Consider the following 23,272-nt stretch of genomic DNA (forward strand, 5'->3'; position numbering starts at 1 on the left):
GAGAGAGAGAGAGAGAGAGAGAGAGAGAGAGAGAGAGATCAACCATTATTTGATTCTAAGAGAGTTGAACATTGGTATTATAGAATTTGTATAAATGGCAGTTTTAAATAATTCAGAGAGAGAGAGAGAGAGAGAGAGAGAGAGAGAGAGAGAGAGAGAGAGAGAGAGAGAGAGAGAGATGCAAAAATAAACATAACTACGATTCTGTCAAACTCAGTCATGCAGACGACAGTAAGGATGACGTCATAATTTAAAGACCGCCATATCATTGTTTGGAAAAATGATAGACTATTTGTTCTTTTTATGACCTTAGGTAACATTGGCATTGCTATAAAGTTCTCGAGGACATTATGAAAGCACAATCTACATACGAACTTCAAGAGAGAGAGAGAGAGAGAGAGAGAGAGAGAGAGAGAGAGAGAGAGAGAGAGAGAGAGAGAATTATAGTATTTGTATAATTTGTATAAATGGCAGTTTTAGATAATGAGAGAGAGAGAGAGAGAGAGAGAGAGAGAGAGAGAGAGAGAGAGAGAGAGAGAGAGAGAGAGAGAGAGAGAGAGAGAGAACTACGATTCTGTCAGACTCAGTCAGGTAGACGGACGCAGTAAGGATGACGTCATCATTTAAAGACCGCTATATCTTCATTGTTTGGAAAAATGATTGACTATTTGTTCTTTTTATGACCTTGGGTAACATTGGCCTTGCTATAAAATTCCCGAGGACGTTGTGAAAACAATCTACATACGAACTTCAAGTAAATAAACGCACGCATTATAACTTCTGTAATTGTTTGGAAACTCTGGCTTTTGTTCTCTTAGGAGTAGATTTCGTTCAACTACGCTCTACCAATGACTTCCATTTCTGCCAGACGTACGATAGATCGAAACATAAGTGAAAAATTGCTAAAGATATGCAAAAATAACACACAAAGACGATTCTGTCAAACTCAGTCATGCAGACGACACAGTAAGGATGACGTCATCATTTAAAGACCGCTATACTGTATATTCGTTATTTGTAAAAATAATTGGCTGAAACTTCTGGGGAGCATGTACGATATGTTTATGCATACATAGAAGCAATAAAACGATTTTCGATTTCTGAAAGTTATGTCAAAAACCCCATGGCGGACGGTCCCCTTAAGTGGACTTCCTTCCGATCCTTCTCCTGCATGGGAAAGGCTAGTGACAGAGGCTTGCACTCCTCGAGTGCAGGACATGGTCTACCTGCCTCCACTGCCTTGGCAACAGATTTAAATGCCTTCCACGTGAAGGGGAATGATATTGGAGCAGGAGCAAGAAAGGAAGGGTTTCTGTTACTTAGTGTGAACACTTTCGACACCGAGTAACCCGCCTTTCTCAGGCTACTTGACAAGATAGCCTGTGCCTTATCATGCTCGAGAATCATGACCTCCTTCAGTTCCGTTTCTTTTCTTGACGTTGGTTCATGTCTCAGTCGAATGAAGCAATTAGGGAAAGCGTCAAAGCTTGGCCAAAACTGGATTTTGTCCAAAGGAACAGCACCCATCTTCTCCGAGATGTAGAATTTCCCGTTTAAAATCGGCATAGGATCCGCAAACCTCCAGGGATTGGTTTGGAGCATGTCGGAAGGTCTTGGTCTCTGGGTCATTTGTATGGCCCTTGGGGAGCGACAAGTGGAGCTTCACAGAGCTCTATCTTGAATTTCGCTTCCTTCTTTTCGTTTTGTTTTGCGAAAGTTTTCTATTAGACCTTTCATAGGGGCCAGTAATTGGTCCATTTCATCTAATAGAGGGTAGAGGGTGAAGATGTCGATGTTAATGGCTCTAGAGCCGGCACAGACGGAAACAATTCCAACACGACATTATCCACCTCTTCCCGAGGGGCTTCCTGCCCTCCGTCCCAAGGGCTACCTGGCCGCAGGGAGGTGTGAATCGTGCCTGGGGCACTACTATTTCCTTACTTGCTTTAAGGAATAGTAGGTTACGCATCCTCTCATTAGGTAGGTATGGTCCCGGAGAGATTTTCTAGAAACCTCTCACCCAGTTGCGTAGTTTGTTACGAGATGCATCCCTAGACTCCATCGACTTGTGATTCTCGAAACCCTCGGACATTAAGGTCCGACATACATTGCAAACTTGAGGGTTCCAATAATGCAGGGATTTGGAAATAATATTGCAGGGGGCATGAAACCTGCATGTATTATGACCATAAAAGTACTTACTCTTGATATTGTAGAAGACTGCAACACATGTCATCTGGGGTTCCTCCTGTAAAGAAAGGATAGCAGGATGAGTATACAATTGATTATCTCACTGATAAGCAATATGTAAAAGTCATCTTATAACTCAAATAGCTTAGGATAGTAAGCTAGAAAGGGATAGTGGGAGACACATACTTGTGTATCCCCTGCAAGCAAATGCTGCTACCTCCCCTCAGTATTAACTATAAGGAGATTCCTCTACCAAGGAACTCTAACAAAAGGGTTCTAACCCCTAGGGGTAGAAAAGTGTACAAGTCACTGCCCCTTTTTATTCCTTAACACTGTGGGATAAGGATGACTGATTTCTAATCAGAGTACAGTATTGAAGGAATTCTATTCTTTCAATATAGGAACGGTCTCAGCAGAAGCCCGCACAAGGGTACCCCAAATATGTTAGAAATTAACTACTGTATAATCATTCTATAGTTTTCTGTTTGCACTATATACTATATTGCAAAATACCGACTACTGTATAATTATATACAGTACCGTCCCGAATTATACGTGTTCGAATTATACGATTCCCCTTTTATGCGATCGCTATTTTTCAAAAATAAATTTTCAGTATCTGCGAAGCTGTTCAAAGTCTGCTAGTCAAGGACTACAAAACGTATCAAATATATTGTCTTTTTAAGTCTATTGGTAGCCCTAAATACGGTGATTTATAATAAATGTTACAAAACAATATTAACATCACATCTTATTAACATAATTTCATAATAAGCCTATTTAAGGATAAAATTCCACATCAACAATGAAATCAACTGTTAACTATGCGAGTCCAGCTGACAAAATGTAAACAGAATTGTGGTTACGTTCTCAGCAATCTTTATCTTTCTCCAACCTTTCGATAATTTTAATGGTAGTGTTAATGATGGTATATTAAAGCATTATTTTTGTTTAGTACAGTATATATAAAAGCTTTATTTTTCCCTTCGGGCGTTCAAGGTTTTCACGAGTAGACTGGGTTCCTTTATCGGCAGTGAATAGCCTAAACTTCGGTAACGAGTCAGCAATATTTTGTCATATTTTAAACAGTATACATTTGATTTGCAAAGATTGGTTCTGTAGAGTAGACGGTAAAATACATCTCTCTCACTCTCTCTTGAGAGAGAGAGAGAGAGAGAGAGAAAGAGAGAGAGAGAGAGAGAGAGAGATTTGATGCCAGAAATCCTCTCTCTCTCTCTCTCTCTCTCTCTCTCTCTCTCTCTCTCTCTCTCTCTCTCTCTCCCCGTAAGAAATAAAACCTTAGTTCACATATGGCAACTTGAGTCCAAGAATGAAATTAACATGGATATTGTTAGTTGTGGCGATAAATTCCTCGCTTCAGGAGGTTCGCGAAACAAAAACACGACATTCTATTACAACAGCTGATCTCTCTCTCTCTCTCTCTCTCTCTCTCTCTCTCTCTCTCTCTCTCTCTCTCTCTCTCTCTCTCTCTCTCTCTCTCTCTTATAAATAGATGAAGAAACCAAAATCGGTTTTCTTAAAGTGTCAATTAATACAAAACGAAAAAAATATACTGTGTATACATCCATTTCAATCATAGCTTAAAATACGGTATCCGATTTCGTCAGCAAACCACTATTTTTTAGGAAACTCCATTCTATTCCAGAAAATTTTTACTATTTAAATAGTCAATTGCATTATAATAAAACATGTACTTATGTTTTTAAATTTCGGGTGTGTTTTAAAAATCGAGTATTGCTGATTTCTTTTTGTTTTACTTTTGGCTGTGATCACATCAGCTGATGTCTAGCTTCCGCTCTCAAGAATATGCGCGTACGAATACGTTAACAAAGAATTGTTTACACCATTTCTTAATTTATTCAAACCATCAACACAAGTTAATATTACATAAGCACCAATGTGTTATAACCTATCATATTTATTGTTTAGTACATTTAAAACCATCTCTCTCTCTCTCTCTCTCTCTCTGTTACATCGAACGTAATAGCGGTAACCTAATTGTTTTATGACTTTAAAAGTAGGCCTAATACTTTCTTCTTCTTTTACCTTTTTTGCATATGGTTCCATAATTGAGGTGGGTACAAGTTGACTTATAACTGAAGTTAGGAAAAGTATTTTGGATATGGAAAGGACACTTATCTTTCGTAACAGTTTAGAATTATGTTATTTTCATTAGTAAAATAAATTTTTGAATATACTTACCCGATAATCATGTAGCTGTCAACTCCGTTGCCCGACAGAATTCTACGGGAGGGATACGCCAGCTATCACTATACTAGAAGGGGGTGTACTCACCAGCGCCACCTGTGGCCAGGTACTGCAGTACTTCTTGTTAACACCACCTCAATTTTTCCTCGGTCCACTGGTTCTCTATGGGGAGGAAGGGTGGGTCAATTAAATCATGATTATCGGGTAAGTATATTAAAAAATTTATTTTACTAATGAAAATAACATTTTTCAATATTAAACTTACCCGATAATCATGTAGCTGATTCACACCCAGGGGGGTGGGTGAAAACCAGTGTACATGACTAAAGGATAGCTAAGTATCCCGTATTTCATATAATCAGTTATTTCAGAATAACAATGAAATAATAAGTACCTGGTAAGGAAGTCGACTTGAACCGTTACTCTGCCTTTAATAAGTTCGTCTTCCTTACTGAGCGCAGCGTTCCTCTTAGGAGGCTGAATCAACTCTAAGGTGCTAAAGTATACAGGGCTGCAACCCATACTAAAGGACCTCTACACAACCTCTAACCCAGGCGCTTCTCAAGAATGAATTGACCACCCGCCAAATCAAAAAAGGATGCGGAAGGCTTCTTAGCCTACCGTAACAACCCAAAAAACAACAATAAAAGCATTCAAGAGAAAGGTTAAAAAAGGTTATGGGATTAAGGGAATGTAGTGGCTGAGCCCTCACCTACTACTGCACTCGCTGCTACGAATGGTCCCAGGGTGTAGCAGTTCTCGTAAAGAGACTGGACATCTTTAAGATAAAATGATGCAAACACTGACTTGCTCCTCCAATAAGTTGCATCCATAATGCTCTGCAGAGAACGGTTCTTATTAAAGGCCATCGAAGTGGCTACGGCTCTCACTTCGTGGGTCCTTACCTTCAGCAAAGCAAGGTCTTCATCCTTCATGTGAGAATGGGCTTCTCTAATCAGAAGCCTTATATAATATGAAACTCCGTTTTTGGACATGGGCATCGAAGGTTTCTTGATTGCACACCATAAGGCTTCTGACTGTCCTCGTATAGGTTTTGACCTATTAAGATAATATTTCAGAGCTCTGACAGGGCAAAGAACTCTTTCTAGCTCGTTACCCACCATGTTGGAAAGGCTAGGAATTTCAAACGATCTAGGCCAAGGACGTGAAGGAAGTTCATTCTTAGCTAAAAATCCGAGCTGTAAAGAACATGTTGCAGATTCGGATGTGAACCCAATGTTCTTGCTGAAGGCATGAACCTCACTGACTCTTTTAGCTGTTGCAAGGCAGACGAGGAAAAGAGTCTTGAGGGTAAGGTCCTTAAAGGAAGCTGACTGGAGAGGTTCGAACCTAGGAGACATAAGGAACCTTAAGACTACGTCTAGATTCCAGCCTGGAGTGGGTAAACGACGTTCTTTAGAAGTCTCGAAAGACTTAAGGATGTCTTGAAGGTCCTTGTTGGAAGAAAGGTCCAAACCTCTGTGGCGGAGAACTGAAGCCAACATACTTCTGTACCCTTTAATCGTAGGAGCCGAAAGAGATCTCTCATTCCTTAGATGTAATAGGAAGTCAGCTATTTGGGTTACAGAGGTATTGGTAGAGGAAACTGCATTGGCTCTACACCAGCTTCGGAAGACTTCCCACTTGGATTGGTAGACTCTACGAGTGGATACCCTCCTTGCTCTGGCAATCGCACTGGCTGCCTCCTTCGAAAAGCCTCTAGCTCTAGCGAATCTTTCGACAGTCTGAAGGCAGTCAGACGAAGAGCGTGGAGGTTTGGGTGCACCTTGTCTACGTGAGGTTGACGTAGAAGGTCCACTCTTAGAGGGAGAGTCCTGGGGACGTCGACCAGCCATTGTAGTACCTCTGTGAACCATTCTCTTGCAGGCCAAAGGGGAGCAACCAGCGTCAGCCGTGTCCCTTCGTGCGAGACGAACTTCTGAATGACTCTGTTGATGATCTTGAACGGTGGGAATGCGTAAAGGTCGAGATGGGACCAATTCAGCAGAAAAGCATCCACATGAACTGCTGCTGGGTCTGGAACTGGGGAACAGTACAAAGGAAGCCTCTTGGTCATGGAGGTGGCAAACAGATCTATCGTAGGCTGACCCCACAAGGTCCAAAGTCTGTTGCACACGCTCTTGTGAAGGGTCCATTCCGTGGGGATGACTTGATCTTTTCTGCTTAGGCGATCTGCTGAGACGTTCATGTTGCCCTGAATGAACCTCGTTACTAGAGTGAGGTTTAGACTTCTTGACCAAATGAGGAGGTCCCTTGCTATCTCGTACAGGTTCCTCGAATGGGTCCCTCCCTGCTTGGAGATGTAAGCCAAGGCTGTGGTGTTGTCGGAGTTCACCTCCACCACCTTGCCTAGCAGGAGGGACTTGAAGTTCATTAGGGCCATATGAACTGCCAGTAGCTCCTTGCAGTTGATGGTGAGCGTTTCCTGTTCCCTGTTCCACGTTCCCGAGCATTCCTGTCCGTTCAAGGTCGCGCCCCAGCCCGAGTCTGATGCATCCGAGAAGAGATGAAGATTGGGGGTCTGAATCGCTAACGATAGGCCCTCCTTGAGAAGGAGGTTGGTCTTCCACCACAAGAGAGTGGTCTTCATCTCTTTGGTGACAGGGATAGAGACTGCTTCGAGCGTCAAATCCTTGTCCCAATGAGCTGCTAGATGGAATTGGAGAGGGCGGAGGTGGAGTCTCCCTAACTCGACGAACAGGGCTAACGATGACAGGGTCCCTGTGAGACTCATCCACTGTCTCACCGAGCAACTGTTCCTCTTCAGCATGCTCAGGATGCAATCTAGGGCTTGGCTTATCCTTGGGGCCGATGGAAAAGCCCGAAAATCCTGACTCCGAATCTCCATTCCCAGGTAAACTATGGATTGGGAGGGAATGAGCTGGGACTTTTCTAAGTTGACTAACAGACCCAGTTCCTTGATCAAGTCCAAAGTCCAGTTGAGACTCTCCAAACAGCGACGACTCGTGGAGGCTCTCAACAGCCAGTCGTCTAAATAAAGGGAGGCTCTGATGTCCGATAAGTGGAGGAATTTTGCAATATTCCTCATCAGATGCGTAAACACCATAGGAGCTGTGCTTAGGCCAAAACACAGGGCTTGGAATTGGTACACAACCTTTCCAAAAACGAATCTCAGGAAAGGTTGGGAGTCTGGATGAATAGGAACGTGAAAGTAAGCGTCTTTCAGATCCAACGAGACCATCCAGTCCTCCTGCCTGACCGCTGCTAGGACCGACTTCATCGTCTCCATAGTGAACGTCTGCTTGGTGACATAAGCATTGAGCGCGCTGACGTCCAGCACCGGTCTCCAACCTCCTGTCTTCTTGGCCACCAGAAAGAGACGGTTGTAGAAGCCCGGGGATTGATGGTCCCGGACTATAACCACTGCCTTCTTCTGTAACAGGAGCGACACCTCCTGGTGTAACGCTAGCCTCTTGTCCTTTTCCTTGTAGTTGGGAGAGAGGTTGATGGGAGAAGTGGTAAGAGGGGGTTTGCGGCAGAATGGTATCCTGTAACCCTCCCTGAGCCACCTGACAGACTGGGCGTCTGCACCTCTTCTTTCCCAAGCTTGCCAGAAGGTCTTGAGTCTGGCTCCTACTGCTGTCTGGAGAGGAGGAGAGTCAGTGTTTGCCTTTTGAAGTCTTGGGACCTTTCCTAGACCTGCTCCTGGAAGAGTCTGGACGGGAGCTTCCTCGGCTGGGGGCTCTGCCACGAAAGGGCGGAATAAACCTTGTAGCAGGAGTATCAGCCACTGGGGTGCGGTAAGTCCTGGGAACTGAGGGAGCAACCTTAGCCTTACGAGCTGAAGAGGCCACAAGATCATGAGTGTCCTTCTGAATCATGGCCGCAGACAAATCCTTGATAAGCTCTTCGGGGAACAAGAACTTAGAAAGCGGAGCAAAAAGGAGTTGAGACCTTTGACAAGGTGTGATGCTGGAAGAAAGAAAGGTGCAAAGTTGCTCCCTTTTCTTAAGAACTCCTGAAACAAACATTGATGCAAGCTCACCAGACCCATCCCGAATTGCTTTATCCATGCAGGACATTAAAAGCATGGCTGAGTCCTTGTCCGCAGGGGAGGTCTTCTTGCTCAAGGCCCCCAGGCACCAGTCTAGAAAATTGAAAATCTCAAAGGCACGAAATACACCCTTTAAGAAGTGGTCTAAATCGGAAAAGGTCCAGCAAACCTTAGAGCGCCTCATTGCTGATCTACGAGGAGAGTCGACCAAACTTGAGAAGTCAGCCTGGGCAGAGGCAGGGACTCCCAAGCCTGGTTCCTCTCCTGTGGCATACCATACGCCCGCCTTAGAAGTGAGCTTAGTAGGTGGGAACATAAAGGAAGTCTTCCCTAGTTGCTGTTTGGACTGCAACCACTCCCCTAATATTCTTAAAGCTCTCTTAGAGGACCTAGCAAAGACGAGCTTAGTATAAGTTGACTTAACAGGTTGCATGCCCAGCGAAAACTCAGATGGAGGAGAGCGGGGGGTAGCAGAAACAAAATGGTCCGGGTATACCTCTCTGAAAAGAGCCAGGACCTTACGAAAGTCAATGGGTAGAGGAGAAGACTTGGGTTCTTCCACGTCTGATGAGGGATCCAGGTGCGCAGCTTCCTCCTCAGAAACCTCATCACCAGAGTGTAGCGAAGTGAGAGGTAATGTAACAGCGGTATGCTGAACAGCAGAATCAGAACAAGCGGGTGCATAAACACTTGTGGTTTCATCCTCAAGTCTCTGTTGCTGAGTTAAAACCTGAGGTTCAGGCTGCAAAGACTGGTCAAGAAGAGTAGAGGAAGGTAGGCGCATAGGTTGAGGTGGCTGACTCCTAGCATGAGTTTCTTGTCTCAAGAGTTGCGCTTGCTGTAAGGGTTGCGGATGCGCAGTAGCAGGTTCCTGAGGAACGAGTTGAGGTTCCTGAGGTGTGAGCTGCAAGAGTTGAGGAAGCGGCTGCGCAGAACGCAGTTCCTGTCTCGCGAGTTGAGGTTCCTGAGGTGCTAGCCTTAGGAGTTGAGGCTCTCGCCTTGAGGAGGGTTGAGGTCGCTGCAGCGAGTGCTGAGGTGGCTGCCTCATGGATGGAAGAGGTTGTCGTACCTCAAGAAGTTGTTGCCTCGCTGGTTTAACCGCAAGAGGAAGCGGAGGAAGTAAGGCATAAGACTCCTGCTCCCATTGCTGAGGTTGCCTTAAGGAAGGCGGAGGTTGCTGCACACCGCTGGTAACTGGCAACTCAGAACGCGGTAAGGTAGCCTGAGGAACCTCAACTTCGTACGCCTGGCAGACTGGACTGCGGTGAGGCGGAGCGCTCGCAGGAGGAGGTGTAACCTTCTCAGCCTGAAACTCACGCATTAAGCCCGCAAGCTGTGACTGCATGGACTGCAGCAAAGTCATCTTGGGGTCAACAGACGCTAAGGTCTGCTGAGGCAAAGCCTTAACAGAAGATGAGGTCTGTTGCGGCATCACCTTACCCCTCTTAGGAGGTGTGCAGTCACCTGATGACTGCGGAGAGTCAGAGCTAATCCAATGACTGCAACCAGGTTGTAGAACTCTTGAGGTCTGGACTTTGCGTTTGAGAGGTCTTGAGACCTGAGTCCAGCGTTTTCTCCCCGACATTTCTTCTGCAGACGAGTAAAAGACGGGCTCAATCGTCTGCGGGTGGGAGTGACGGTCTCTGTAAGACACGCCCGCAACCACCGAGGATACTTCTGTGCGCCGATCAAGGCCTGCCGAACCCTTTTGCCCTTCGACATTGCTTCTCCCCTGGGCTTGGGAGCTTGCAAGAGGTCCCGGACTGGGAGGACGACTGGCACGCACAGAAGTACCCTCACGCACAACACTGACACTGACACTAGCACTCGGCACCGCACTGACACTAGCACTTGGCACAGCACTGGCACTATCACCTCCCACTGCACTTTTGACCTTAAGTTCTTTGACGTCTGCCAAAAGAGACTTATGGTCACTAACCACCGATTCCACTTTGTCACCTAAAGCCTGAATGGCACGCAAAACAACTGACATATCAGGCTGAGCACAAATAGTAGGTTCGGGGGTAGCCACTACAGGGGGAGGAAAAGGTTGAGGATCATGAGGTGAGGAAAAAAGCGAAGAGCGAGAAGAACTCCTCCTAACTCTCTCTCTCTCTAACTTGGTTGAATATTTAAGGAATCGAACAAATTCAAGTTCCGAAAGTCCGGCGCATTCCTCACATCGATCTTCCAACTGACAGGGTCTTTCCCTACAGTCAGAACAAGCGGTGTGAGGATCAACCGAGGCCTTCGGAATACGCCTATTACAAGACCTACATCGTCTATGGGGAGGGGCTTGTGAAAGGTCAGACATCTTGAATCAAAGAGCAAGTCAAGGGGGATTCCAAATCAAGCAAAAGATCGTTAACCATTAATCAAAACCAAATAAAAGCTATCTAAGCTAATTAGAAAAGTTTCCAGTATAGCGAAAGCTGAAATCTTAGAGAAATACTTCACCAAAAACCGTGAACAATACTCCAAAATCATAAGCGTATCCAAGAACGTCTTGCCGGAAGCACGACAGAGGAAAAATTGAGGTGGTGTCAACAAGAAGTACTGCAGTACCTGGCCACAGGTGGCGCTGGTGAGTACACCCCCTTCTAGTATAGTGATAGCTGGCGTATCCCTCCCGTAGAATTCTGTCGGGCAACGGAGTTGACAGCTACATGATTATCGGGTAAGTTTAATATTTAAAAATCGTAAATTATCATTCTGACATTAGCGGCAGTTTGCTATTCTGGATTAAACGCATAAGGAAAAAAAAGTTTTCCAGCTTTGCTACGAATTTAGGAATTTAAATGGATACGATAAGTAAAATATTTGTAAAAACATAATGTTTACTAGATGTTTGTAATATCATTAGTTATCACTTTGATCATGTGTGTTTAATGCGTTCGTTTATTTATTATGATCGAAGATGGAGCGTAAACAAATGGAAGGTTTTCGTTTCAGGCGGCATCATAAAGAAAAACATTATATAAATGGAATTCATTTCATTTATTTGGAAGTTCTAAGAAAAATAGTAGAACATTGGTAATAACAAAATCAACATGTAATCTATACTTGGTAAAATTGCTGTAGATTCAAAAACTAACCTATACACAGATGTATAAATGCGTCTGTTTCTTCGTTGTGATCAGAGATAAACGTAAACAAAACATTGGTTGTCGTTTTCTATTGTGCTTTTTAGCGTGTTTAGGAAACGCATGATATAAAATCGCCTTTATTTTGATAATTCTGGATTTTCAATCATACAACAAAAGCTAGTCTATAGAGTGATGGTTTTGCTATTCACCAGTTGTCTTATACAATAGATATGACAAACATTAAAATTTGTCTGTATTTTGGGTCATGTTCTAGCGGGAAATATATGGTGTTTACACCTATCCTGGTTGTAATTTTAACCATTTTTCAAGTTATTAGAACTTTAAAGTATATTAAATGTTTGATTTATTTACAAGAACAATTTGATATTATAAAGAAATACAGTATAGTACAAAGAAAGTATTGGAAATAGGTAGTAAACACATTTGAATAGGCAAATTGCTGGTTGCCATGGCCGCAATGGAATTATTTCTGTTAGTTGTGTGTTTCGAAATATGCGATTTTCCATTTATACGAGGTTATTAATCGACCAAATTCTCGCATAATTCGGGACCCTACTGTATAATGTAGTTCAGCCAGTGTGCTGCCCTTGTGGCAAGCACATGACGGCACGGTCCAGCCGCCCAACTGGACTACAAATTATAAGAGACATATATTTGTGTATCCTACCCAGCCCATTTGCTGTGACCTTTCCTTACAATATTAAAATCATAGAGTTTCCTGATCAGGGAAACTCAAGGATAAGCGTTCTAACCTTTTAGGGTTTAGAAGTGTAATACCACCAGCCCCTTAAAGTATTTAATACTGTAGGGTAATAAGAAAGCTAATTTCTAATCAAAATATTGAAGAAATTCTATTCTTTCAATATAGGATTGGTCTCAGCAAACACCCGGGCAAGGATACCCAAGATATATTGGAAAATAACTACTAGTACAATATATACAATAGTTTTTCTATCTGCAGTATATCCCATACTGCAAATATACTGACTACCTGTATAAACATATACTGTAATTCAGCCGGCATATAGCCGGCATAGCTAGTCCCTGCCAGCGCAGCCAGCATGCTAGCTAAAAGAGAGAGAGACAGCATGGAGTGAAGGCTGCCTTATTACTGTGTATGTATACACTAATTAAGGATGTAAATATCTAATTTACTGCCTTTCTCCAGAAAGAAGGTTCAAATGGAAGGGAAGAATGTAACATTCAGGCTTCCATCCAGCCACAAATACTATCGCCGGCAACCGGCAGGCTAGCACCCGGCAACACTGGTACAGTCGGCATACTGCCTATCTGTGCCGGTCTAGGCTAATACCCCGGTAACAGAACTTGTGGCCAGCAGTCCAAAGGAGGACTGAAGAACCTTGGTGACAGAGGGGACTTCCCACCAACAGCCATCATGGCTGCCAGCAGCCGCCAGCCGCTGGCAACCGTCATGGCTGCCGACAGATGACATGGCTGCCAGCAGCCTGCATAGCCGCCAGCAACCGTCATAGCCGCCAACAGTTTGTATAAAACATGGCCGCCGGCAGTTGTCATGGCTGCCAGCAGCCGGCATACCCGCAGGCAGTCGGACAACAGTTGTAGAGCAGGAGTCTGGCCGGCCCCCGCAATCCACCGGCAACGGTGAGATTGCTGCTCAAAAAAAGACAATGGTTCGGCCATCACAAAAGAACAGAGGGGGAGGGAAAAGGGTCTTGTATGAGGTGTGGAAGGAGCCGGCAAGGTTGCCGGTCCTACACACCATTAAGAAACTCTGTTTCATTATCGGCGTCGTCCTAGGCGGCAGGAGAATTCTATTCTCCAACCTAGGGTTTGCTAATACAGTTAAGGGGATGGCAGCAGTGCTGCCTCCTCTCAAATAGGAAGAAACATAGTTCCAGTGCCGGCGCCATCCTAGGCCTCAGAAGAATAACTATTCTTCGGCCTAGGATCTAGTCTAGTCGGCAGCCTAGCTGGCAGGGGAATGACTATTCACCATGCCGGCCGACTGTCGGCACAAGACTAAATACTCTGAGGTTCTGACCAAATCCCAAAACCTGCTATCTGCGGTGAAGGGAAGGGACAGAAAACCCTAGACTAGTCATGCCTGAATGAAAACTCGAGGCACGACCCACTAGGGTTGTAGCCTAAGGCTACACTCAGAGGGAAGGAGGGATTACCCTTAAATCTCCACTAAAGATGAGTATCGGTTATATAATAATTCTAGGAGATATCTATCTCCAATGAATTGATAAACCAATACACGAGGGTAACCGGGGAAATATCTGAAAGTATACTATATCGCCTAGGTTAGGTTACCTAGGCAAGACGAGATCTCGGTTACCTAAATCACCGAAACTCTGACATATACGATCGACATAGAAAAAGGAAAATTATGCATCTAAATATCTTTACAAGTATAAATTGCCTAAATAGCTTTCATAATTAAATAATTAATGCTATTTCCACCGGGAATGTCGTTCTGCTAACTAAATAACACATGCCTAACGAACGACAGCGCCCATGGCGCCTCCGGTAACAGGCCTAGCTCCTAATCACAATAAATTACTGTACTCCAATTTCACTGTGAGACAGGAGCTAAATTACACACATTGCAAAGAATCAATACTCAACTTTCCAGAGGCGAAAGAAGCTGGAGATTGCATAATAATCCTTGAAAATCGATCGAAAAGGTCAGATCAACAGGGAACACCACCGTGCGAAATCGCTACAGAATTAGGAATGTCCGCCATCTTGGATATGGCGCTGTTGTGATACTCAATAGTAGTATGGGAACTAGGGTAACCTTGATACGGCTCCCCTTCTAATTCTGCCACTTTCTCCCTCGAAGCGTAAACGCTATTCGGGGCGCAGATTGCTATGTGGCATGTCAAGAATATGTCCCCTGATATCATGCGATATCCTTGTGAGGAATTTTTAAGGATATTCGTGCCATGAGTTAGAATTCAGGAGACATAAAGGTAAAATTCTCTGGGAATATCACTGTAGTACATATATCCCTTAGGAAGCTACTAATAGGAACTTCCATCAGGACGACATGGCTTGAACCCAAATATATATATATATATGTATATATATATATATATATATATATATATATATATATATATATATATATATATATATATATATAAGAAAAGAGTAAATTAAAACCAAAATTAATAGCAGTCCAAAATCGGCAAGTAGGAACAGCGGTTACAACCAGTCTCCATCCGAGCCAAAAGTAAATTGAGCTAAATCCCCAGTGTGCGAGTGGGAGCAGTGGCAAACTGGGTAGTTAACCCTCGTTAAATTTTAATGGCTCGTCATTTCAGGTTCGCAGAAAGTATTACCCCTAAATAAAAGGGATTTTGACGAAGGAAAAATCTATTTCTGGGAAGAGGCCTGTGACGCCCGGTGAGAAAGGTCCTTCTTTGTACCTTTCCTAATATAAATCTTCCAAATATACTAGAGAAAGATAAAAGCATGGAATGCAGAGGTTACAAAATAGCATAGGTTTGTATTCCAGTTACGGAACACCTGAAAGTTAAGAGATGATGAGGTCCCAGGATGGCGATCAGGACCGTCGGAGGGGCGAATGCAAGCAATCGTTGCTTCTCTAAGGGAAGCAACTATATACCCCCCCCTCCAGGTACACCGAGGTTGCCAAGGAGTTATTTGGTCTGTGCTCCTGTTTGATCCCCCCCCCCTGAGGAAAGCAAGCAAGAAGGAGCTCTAGATTGAGGTTTGGGCGTGTGTGAAGAAGAAAAAGAACGAGCTGTCTTCGCCCTTGAGGAAGAGAGATCTTGCTTCGCCTTCTTCCTCCGCCGTCCAAACTTCTCCCATTGGGAGGCAGGCCACTCCCTTCACTTATTACAGGGTGAACCCTGCTCGCAGCAATGCCCTCTACCCGTTGGACACAGAGAGTGTGAGTCGGTATCCATCGAAGACATGACGGTACCGCACGAGGCACCCTCGCGCCCAGGAAATGTCCGGATGCGGGCGTCAGAAGAACAAGCACAACTGAATGACTGCCTTTGGAGGAGAGAGAGGAATTGTCCACTCTCTACAAGCCAAATGAAAAAAGGGACATAGCTCACAGCTTTGAGAGTATATAGAGGCAGCTGGTTACTACCACACGCTTTTATTCTAATGGCTACCTTCCACCTTCGCCAAAAGATAATCGACATAAATAATGGAAGGTTTGTTAGTATGGGAACATATGACATTCTACTTTATATAAAAAGTAGATATCCCTTAAAAGGCCACAGATTTGTTATACTTAATCTTAGACTAAGGTAAATAAGGTATTGTAGTGTAAAAGAATATAACTTACCTACAAGGTACAGGTATTCGACTTATTGGGGAACATATCAAATTTCTGCTGCCTTCCGTTTTATTTTTGTCACCACTGAACATAATATCTAACCATTCCTATACCCTGCAAAAATAAAAATAAATTTTAATAGTAATTTGTATTTTCCTGACCATACAAACCTGACTCATTTAACAGGAGTACAGTGTGCTTACAGTGAAGCTAGATATGGCTGTTAAAAATTAACGATGTGGCGGTAGTTAGCTGAAGGGTAGTGGGTAAGTCCCGTCCACCCAGTAGGTCACAAAGCTCCCACTTTGACCTTAAAAATGTTATTTTTATTAGTAAAATAAATTTTTGAATATACTTACCCGATAATCATGTAGCTGTCAACTCCGTTGCCCGACAGAATTCTATGGAGGGATACGCCAGCTATCACAATACTAGAAGGGGGTGTACTTACCAGCGCCACCTGTGGCCAGGTACTCAAGTACTTCTTGTTGACACCTCCTCAATTATTCCTCGGTCCACTGGTTCTCTATGGGGAGGAAGGGAGGGTCGATTAAATCATGATTATCGGGTAAGTATATTCAAAAATTTATTTTACTAATAAAAATAACATTTTTCAATATTAAACTTACCCGATAATCATGTAGCTGATTCACACCCAGGGGGGTGGGTGAAAAACCAGTGTACAAGACTAAAGGATAGCTAAGTATCCCGTATTTCATATAATCAGTTATCCACAATAACAATGAAATAATAAGTACCTGGTAAGGAAGTCGACTTGAACCGTTACTCTGCCTTTAATAAGATCGTCTTCCTTACTGAGCGCAGCGTTCCTCTTGGGAGGCTGAATCAACTCAAAGGTGCTAAAGTATACAGGGCTGCAACCCATACTAAAGGACCTCATCACAACCTTTAACCTCGGCGCTTCTCAAGAAAGAATTGACCACCCGCCAAATCAACAAGGATGTGGAAGGCTTCTTAGTCGACCATACAACCCATAAAAAGTATTCAAGAGAAAGGTTAAAAGGTTATGGGATTATGAGAATGTAGTGGCTGAGCCCTCGCCTACTACTGCATTCGTTGCCACGAATGGTCCCAGGGTGTAGCAGTACTCGTAAAGAGACTGGACATCTTTGAGATAGAATGATGCGAACACTGACTTGCTTCTCCAATAGGTTGCATCCATAACACTCTGCAGAGAATGGTTCTGTTTGAAGGCCACTGAAGTAGCCACAGCTCCCACTTCATGTGTCCTTACCTTCAGCAAAGCAAGGTCTTCTTCCTTCAGATGAGAATGTGTTTCTCTAATCAGAAGCCTGAATAGTAAGAAACTGAGTTCTTAGAACTTGGAAAAGAAGGTTTCTTGATAGCACACTATAAGGCTTCTGATTGTCCTTGTAAAGGTTAAGACCTTTTTAGATAGTACCTAAGAGCTCTAACTGGGCAAAGTACTCTCTTCAGATCATTCCCCACCAAGTTGGACAGGCTTGGGATCTCGAACGACTTAGGCCAAGGACGTGAAGGAAGCTCGTTTAGCAAAAACCGAGCTGCAAGGAACATGTAGCCGTTTCAGATGTGAAAACAATGATCCTGCTGAAGGCGTGGATCTCACTTACTCTTTTAGCTGTTGTCAAGCACACGAGGAAAAGAGTTTTTAATGTGAGGTCCTAAAAAGAGGCTGATTGGAGAGGTTCAAATCTTGATGACATAAGGAACCTTAGGACCACGTCTAGATTCCAGCCTGGAGTGGACAACCGACGTTCCTTTGAGGTCTCAAAAGACCTAGGGAGGTCCTGTAGATCTTTGTTGGTGGAAAGATCCAAGCCTCTGTGGCGGAAAACCGCTGCCAACATACTTCTGTAACCCTTGATCGTAGGAGCTGAAAGGGATCTTACTTTCCTTAGATATAACAGGAAGTCAGCAATCTGGGTTACAGTGGTACTGGTTGAGGAAACTACATTGGTCTTGTACCAGCTACGGAAGACTTCCCCTTGAGACTGATAGATTCTGAGAGTGGATGTTCTCCTTGCTTTGGCAATCGCTCTGGCTGCCTCCTTCGAAAAGCCCCTAGCTCTTGAGAGTCTTTCGAAAGTCTGAAGGCAGTCAGACGAAGAGCGTGGAGGATTGGGTGTACCTTCTATACGTGAGGTAGACTTAGAAGGTTCACTCCTAGAGGAAGAGTCCTGGGAATGTCGACCAGCCATTGCAGTACCTCTAAGAACCATTCTCTCGCGGACCAGAGCGGAGCCAACCAACGTCAGCCGTGTCCCTTTGTGAGAGGAGAACTTCTGAAGTACCCTGTTGACAATCTTGAACGGCGGGAATGCATACAGGTCGAGATGGAACCAATCCAGCAGAAAAGCATCCACGTGAACTGCTGCTGGGTCTGGAATCGGAGAACAATACAACAGGAGTCTCTAGGTTATCGAGGTAGTGAACAGATCTATGGTTGGCTGACCCCACAGGGCCCAAAGTCTGTTGCAAACATTCTTGAGAAGGGTCCACTCTGTGGGGATGACCTGACCCTTCCGTCTGAGGTGATCTGCCATGACATTCATACCGCCCTGAATGAACCTCGTTACCAGTTAGCTTTCGATCTTTAGACCAGATGAGTAGGTCCCTTGCGATCTAGAACAACTTCCACGAAAGAGTCCCTCCCTGCTTGAAGATGTAAGCCAGGGCTGTGGTGTTGTTAGAGTCCACCTCCACCACTTTGTTAAGCTGGAGGGACTTGAAGTTTATCAAGGCCAGAATAACCGCCAACAACTCCTTGCAATTGATGTGAAGTGTCCTTTGCTCCTGATTCCATGTTCCCGAGCATTCTTGTCCGTCCAAAGTCGCACCCCAGCCCGTGTCTGATGCGTCCGAGAGGAGACGGCGGTCGTGTTTCTGAACAGCCAAAGGTAGACTTCCTTGAGAAGAAAGCTGTTCTTACACCACGCGAGAGAAGACCTCCTCTCTTCGGAAACAGGAACTGAGACCGTCTCTAGCGTCATGTCCTTTATCCAGTGAGCAGCTAGATGATACTGAAGGGGGGGGAGGTGGAGTCTCCCTAACACGATGAACAGGGCCAGCGATGAAAGTGTCCCTGTTAGACTCATCCACTACCTGACTGAGCATCGGTTCCTTCTCAGCATGCTCTGGATGCATTCTAGGGCTTGGAAGATCCTTGGGGCCGACGGAAAAGTCCGAAAAGCTCGACTCTGAAGATCCATACCCAAGGAGACAATGGTCTGGGATGGAACGAGCTGAGACTCCTCAAAATTGACCAGGAGGCCCAGTTCCTTGGTCAGATCCATAGTCCATTTGAAAATCTCCAGACAGCGACGACTTGTGGGAGCTCTTAAAAGCCAGTCGTCTGACGGAGCCGGACACAAGATCATGGTACTGCTGCACAGTCTGTGAACTGTCAATCATGGGCAAGCGAAGAAGTACAGTGACAACCCGAATCTGTCTAGACTGTCTGGGTCGTACAGACAACTCCTTATCGGGTTGCTGAGGTTGCCGCACTGCGTCACAACAAGTCACTTCTGTTGGTTGTTGAACGTCTTCCCCGTGACACATTGACTCCGTAAACAAAAAATCCTCAAACAAGGACTAAGCTTGGACTGCATGTCTTGCAACAAAGCTCAAGGTCTATGGGAGCAGGTGTGGTAACAGACGGGATTAGCGACTGAAGTGGAACCATTACCTTCCCTGGAAGCATGTTACGCTTAAATAAAAGTCCATAGGAGGCTATGCAGCTAAAGGCTCCCTCCAAATGACAGAGTCCTCAAGGGAATATCAGAAGGAGGGAGAAAAGAACTTTCTCATCTACAGGGACCATATCCTAGAAAAGCTAAGTTCTCTCAGTGAGGGTTCACTGGTGCAAAAGCAGCAGACTAGAAGGCAACGTTATGAAACTGCTTGACAGTCTAGTGAGTTGGCAACAACCAAAGATGTGTGACTGAGAAGCATGCGGTAAGGTATGCAGAGCATGTTGTATGCAGAGTATGCTGTATGCAGAGCATGCTGAATGTAGAGCATGTCGTATGCAGAGCATGCTGAATGCAGAGCATGCTGTATGCAGAGCATGTTGTATGCAGAGCATGCTGAATGCAGAGCATGCTGTATGCAGAGCATGTTGTATGCAGAGCATGCTGAATGCAGAGCATGCTGTATGTAGAGCATGTTGTATGCAGAGCATGCTGAATGCAGAGCATGCTGTATGCAGAGCATGTAGTATGCAGAGCATGCTGTAAGCAGAGCATGCTGTATGTAGAGCATGCTGTAAGGTAAGCAGAGCGTGTGCATGGCGTTTAACATTTCTCAGAAATTCCATGACCAGTGCTAGAGTGCTTTATGCATGCTTGCATGGGGTTTAAATATCAACATAATATTTACCTTACATTCATAACTCATGATTCATATTTTTTGCCATATTCTGCGATATTGTTAAAAATATATTGCAAGGAATACAAATATATTTTTATAAGTAATACAAATAACCTCCATTATCATAAGGTTTGAAAATGGAGGTAAGGTATGCTGAACAGCAGAGTCAGAACGAGCTGGAACAACAATAGTTGTGGTTTCCTCTTCAAGACTCTGTTGAGGGAACACCTGAGGCTCAGTCTGCAAAGGCTGATCAAAGGAAGTAGCAGAAGGTAGGCGCATGGGTGGAGGAGGCTGACTCCTGGCATGAGTGGCTGAACCCAAGGGTTGCGCTTGCTGAGCGGTTGGCGGAAGCGGAGTAGCAAGTTCCTGTTCCTGTGGTGTGAGCGGAGCGCGATGAGGTAGAGGCTGCGCAGAACAAGGTAAATGTCTCGCAAGCTGAGGCTCCTGAGGCGCAAGGCTAAGGTGTAGTGGTGCTTGCCTTGTGGAGGGTTGAGCTCGCTGCAGCGAGAGCTGAGGAGACTGACTCAAGGACGGGAGAGGTTGTTGTACCTCAACCGAGTGTTGCATCACTGGTGGAGCAGCAAGTGGAGGCGGAGGAAGAGAGGTATAATCCTCCTGATCCCATTGTAAAGGTTGCCTTAAAGAAGGCGGAGGCTGAGCACCACTGGGAACAGCCAACTCAGAACGTGGCTCAACATCGTACGCCTGGCAGGTGGTACTGCGATCAGGCGGAGCGAGCGCAGGAGGAGCGAGCGCAGGCGGAGGGAGTGTAGGCGGAGGCGGAGGCGCAACACTCTCAGCCCGACACTCACGCATCAAGACCGAAAGTTGTGACTGCATGGACTGCAGTAGAGTCAACTTGGGGTCGGCAGACACTAAGGTCTGCTGAGGTAAAGCCTTAACAGCAGAGATCTGTTGCGGCAGAACCTTACTCCTCTTAGGCGGAGTGCATTCAACTGATGACTGAGGAGAGTCAGAGCTAACCCAATGACTGCATCCGGGTTGTTGAACTCTAACTTCGTACGTCTGGCATAGGTCTGGACTTTATGTTTAAGAGGTCTTGAGACCTGAGACCAGCGTTTTCTCCCCTAAATTTCTTCTGCAGACGAGCAAAATAAGGGCTCAATCGTCTGCGGGTGGGAGTGACGGTCTCGGTAAGACACGCCCACAACCACCGAGGATACTTCTGTGCGCCGATCAAGGCCTGCTGAACCCTTTTGTCCTTCGACATTGCTTCTCCCCTGGGCTTGGGAGCTTGCAAGAGGTCCCGGACTGGGAGAACGACTGGCGCGCACAGAAGTACCCTCACGCACAACACTGACACACTTTGTGCTAATCACTTATCACTTTGATTTTCTGTTTGCACTTATTTCACTGAACTCGAAACTTTAAGTGGTTTGTACCTGAAACACGCAATTCTATCCTTTCTCAAAAGTTAGTAATTGCGAAAACAGAATTACAATGTAACAGAAAAATCTAATGAAAGATAAATAAATCAGTGGCTGGAAAGAGACTAAACACTAGATCACTCTAGAAACGTTTACTTTCTTCCCCTAAAGAGACTAGGGAGAAGAGCAAAAAACGATAACGTTACTCGTACGCCTGGCAGGCTTGAATGAAACGTTTATCCTCCTCTTTCTCCCTCCGTCTCTATCTCTCTCTCTCTCTCTCTCTCTCTTGACTTAGAACCTGAGAGAAGAGCCCAATCATATATATCGTTAAAACATATTATTGTTAAAGGAAAAAAACTGAAATATTTCCCAAAATGAAAAGTTCCTTTATTAGGATTAAAACCATTAAGTTAAGAAAGAATGAACAAAACGCTAGACACGGTTACTCTTACTGCAACGTGAAACCGTGAAAAGTCTTTCTCTATCGTAACGATAGAGTGCAAGTTGAACGTTCTGAACGTCAACAACTGCAGAGACAAAACAAAACGTTAGTTCAACTTTGAAAACAGTACTAGCTATCAAAGAAATTCTTTCAAAGACATTAAAATAGCATAATATGTTAACAGGTAAAACCGAAATGACGGGCTCAATGTTAATTAACTTCGGTACCAAGAAAAGACCGCCTACTATTAGGAAGGTCGAATATAAACAAATATAAAAATTAATTTTAATAAGTTTATAATAAAAGGAAGTTAATCGAAGAGGCCTATAAGAGGCGGAGAGATATAAAATAAATCTATAACTTTTGTTAAGCAAAATTAAGAAAGAGAGTCTATACTCTCTTAGAAACCAACACTTCCGTCTAAGGGAAGGGTCGGCCATTGAAAGGTGAAAGAGAGTTCATACTCTCTTCGTCACCATAATTAATCAAATTAATTCCAAAAGCTAACTAAGCTAATATAGAAGTTTCCAGTAAAGCGACAGCCGAAATCAAAGAGAAATACTTCACCAAAGTCGTGAAAATACTCCAAGAACATAAGCGTATCCCAGAACGTCTTGCCGGAAGCACGACAGAGGAATAATTGAGGAGGTGTCAACAAGAAGTACTTGAGTACCTGGCCACAGGTGGCGCTGGTAAGTACACCCCCTTCTAGTATTGTGATAGCTGGCGTATCCCTCCATAGAATTCTGTCGGGCAACGGAGTTGACAGCTACATGATTATCGGGTAAGTTTAATATTGAAAATGATAAATTTTGAATAATTTGTATTTTTCCTAACTATACAAACCTGTAGCTCTTTATGTAGGAGTATTATATCAGCGGTGGCTGAAACCAGCCGGTAAAGTTTTTGTGAGGCTGTAACTACCCTCCGCTATTTAGCGTAGGGTATAGCGGGGTTAGACCAGCCACCCTGCTCACACCAGCACTAATAAACAAACGTCACTTTACAATTGCAGCAGGACTTCTGGGGGAAGGTGATGGTGGGGCCAGCATGTGTAGAGAGCTCCAGGTTTGTATGGTTAGGAAAAACAACAAATTTTGGATAATTTATATTTTTCCTAGCTATACAAACCCGAGTCATTTAATAGGCTTACTAGTAATCATATTTTATACAACCATCCAATCAAAATCTGGTTGA

The 23,272-nt window shown here is 44.3% G+C and overlaps 1 protein-coding gene across 5 annotated transcripts in view; it reads right to left on the reverse strand.

Moving 5' to 3' along the window:
• Window positions 1-23,272, reverse strand: part of LOC137651648 (leucine-rich repeat-containing protein 40-like) — a 475,618-nt gene that overhangs the window by 410,669 nt on the left and 41,677 nt on the right. For all 5 annotated transcript variants that reach the window (XM_068384869.1, XM_068384890.1, XM_068384879.1 and 2 more), the window contains exon 2: window positions 15,878-15,982. In XM_068384869.1, coding sequence (XP_068240970.1) covers window positions 15,878-15,960 — 83 coding nt within the window. In that variant the 5' untranslated portion in view covers window positions 15,961-15,982. The remainder of the gene's footprint in view (window positions 1-15,877; window positions 15,983-23,272) is intronic.

Source organism: Palaemon carinicauda, chromosome 1, assembly GCF_036898095.1.
Source record: "Palaemon carinicauda isolate YSFRI2023 chromosome 1, ASM3689809v2, whole genome shotgun sequence".
NCBI classification, from domain to species: domain Eukaryota; kingdom Metazoa; phylum Arthropoda; class Malacostraca; order Decapoda; family Palaemonidae; genus Palaemon; species Palaemon carinicauda.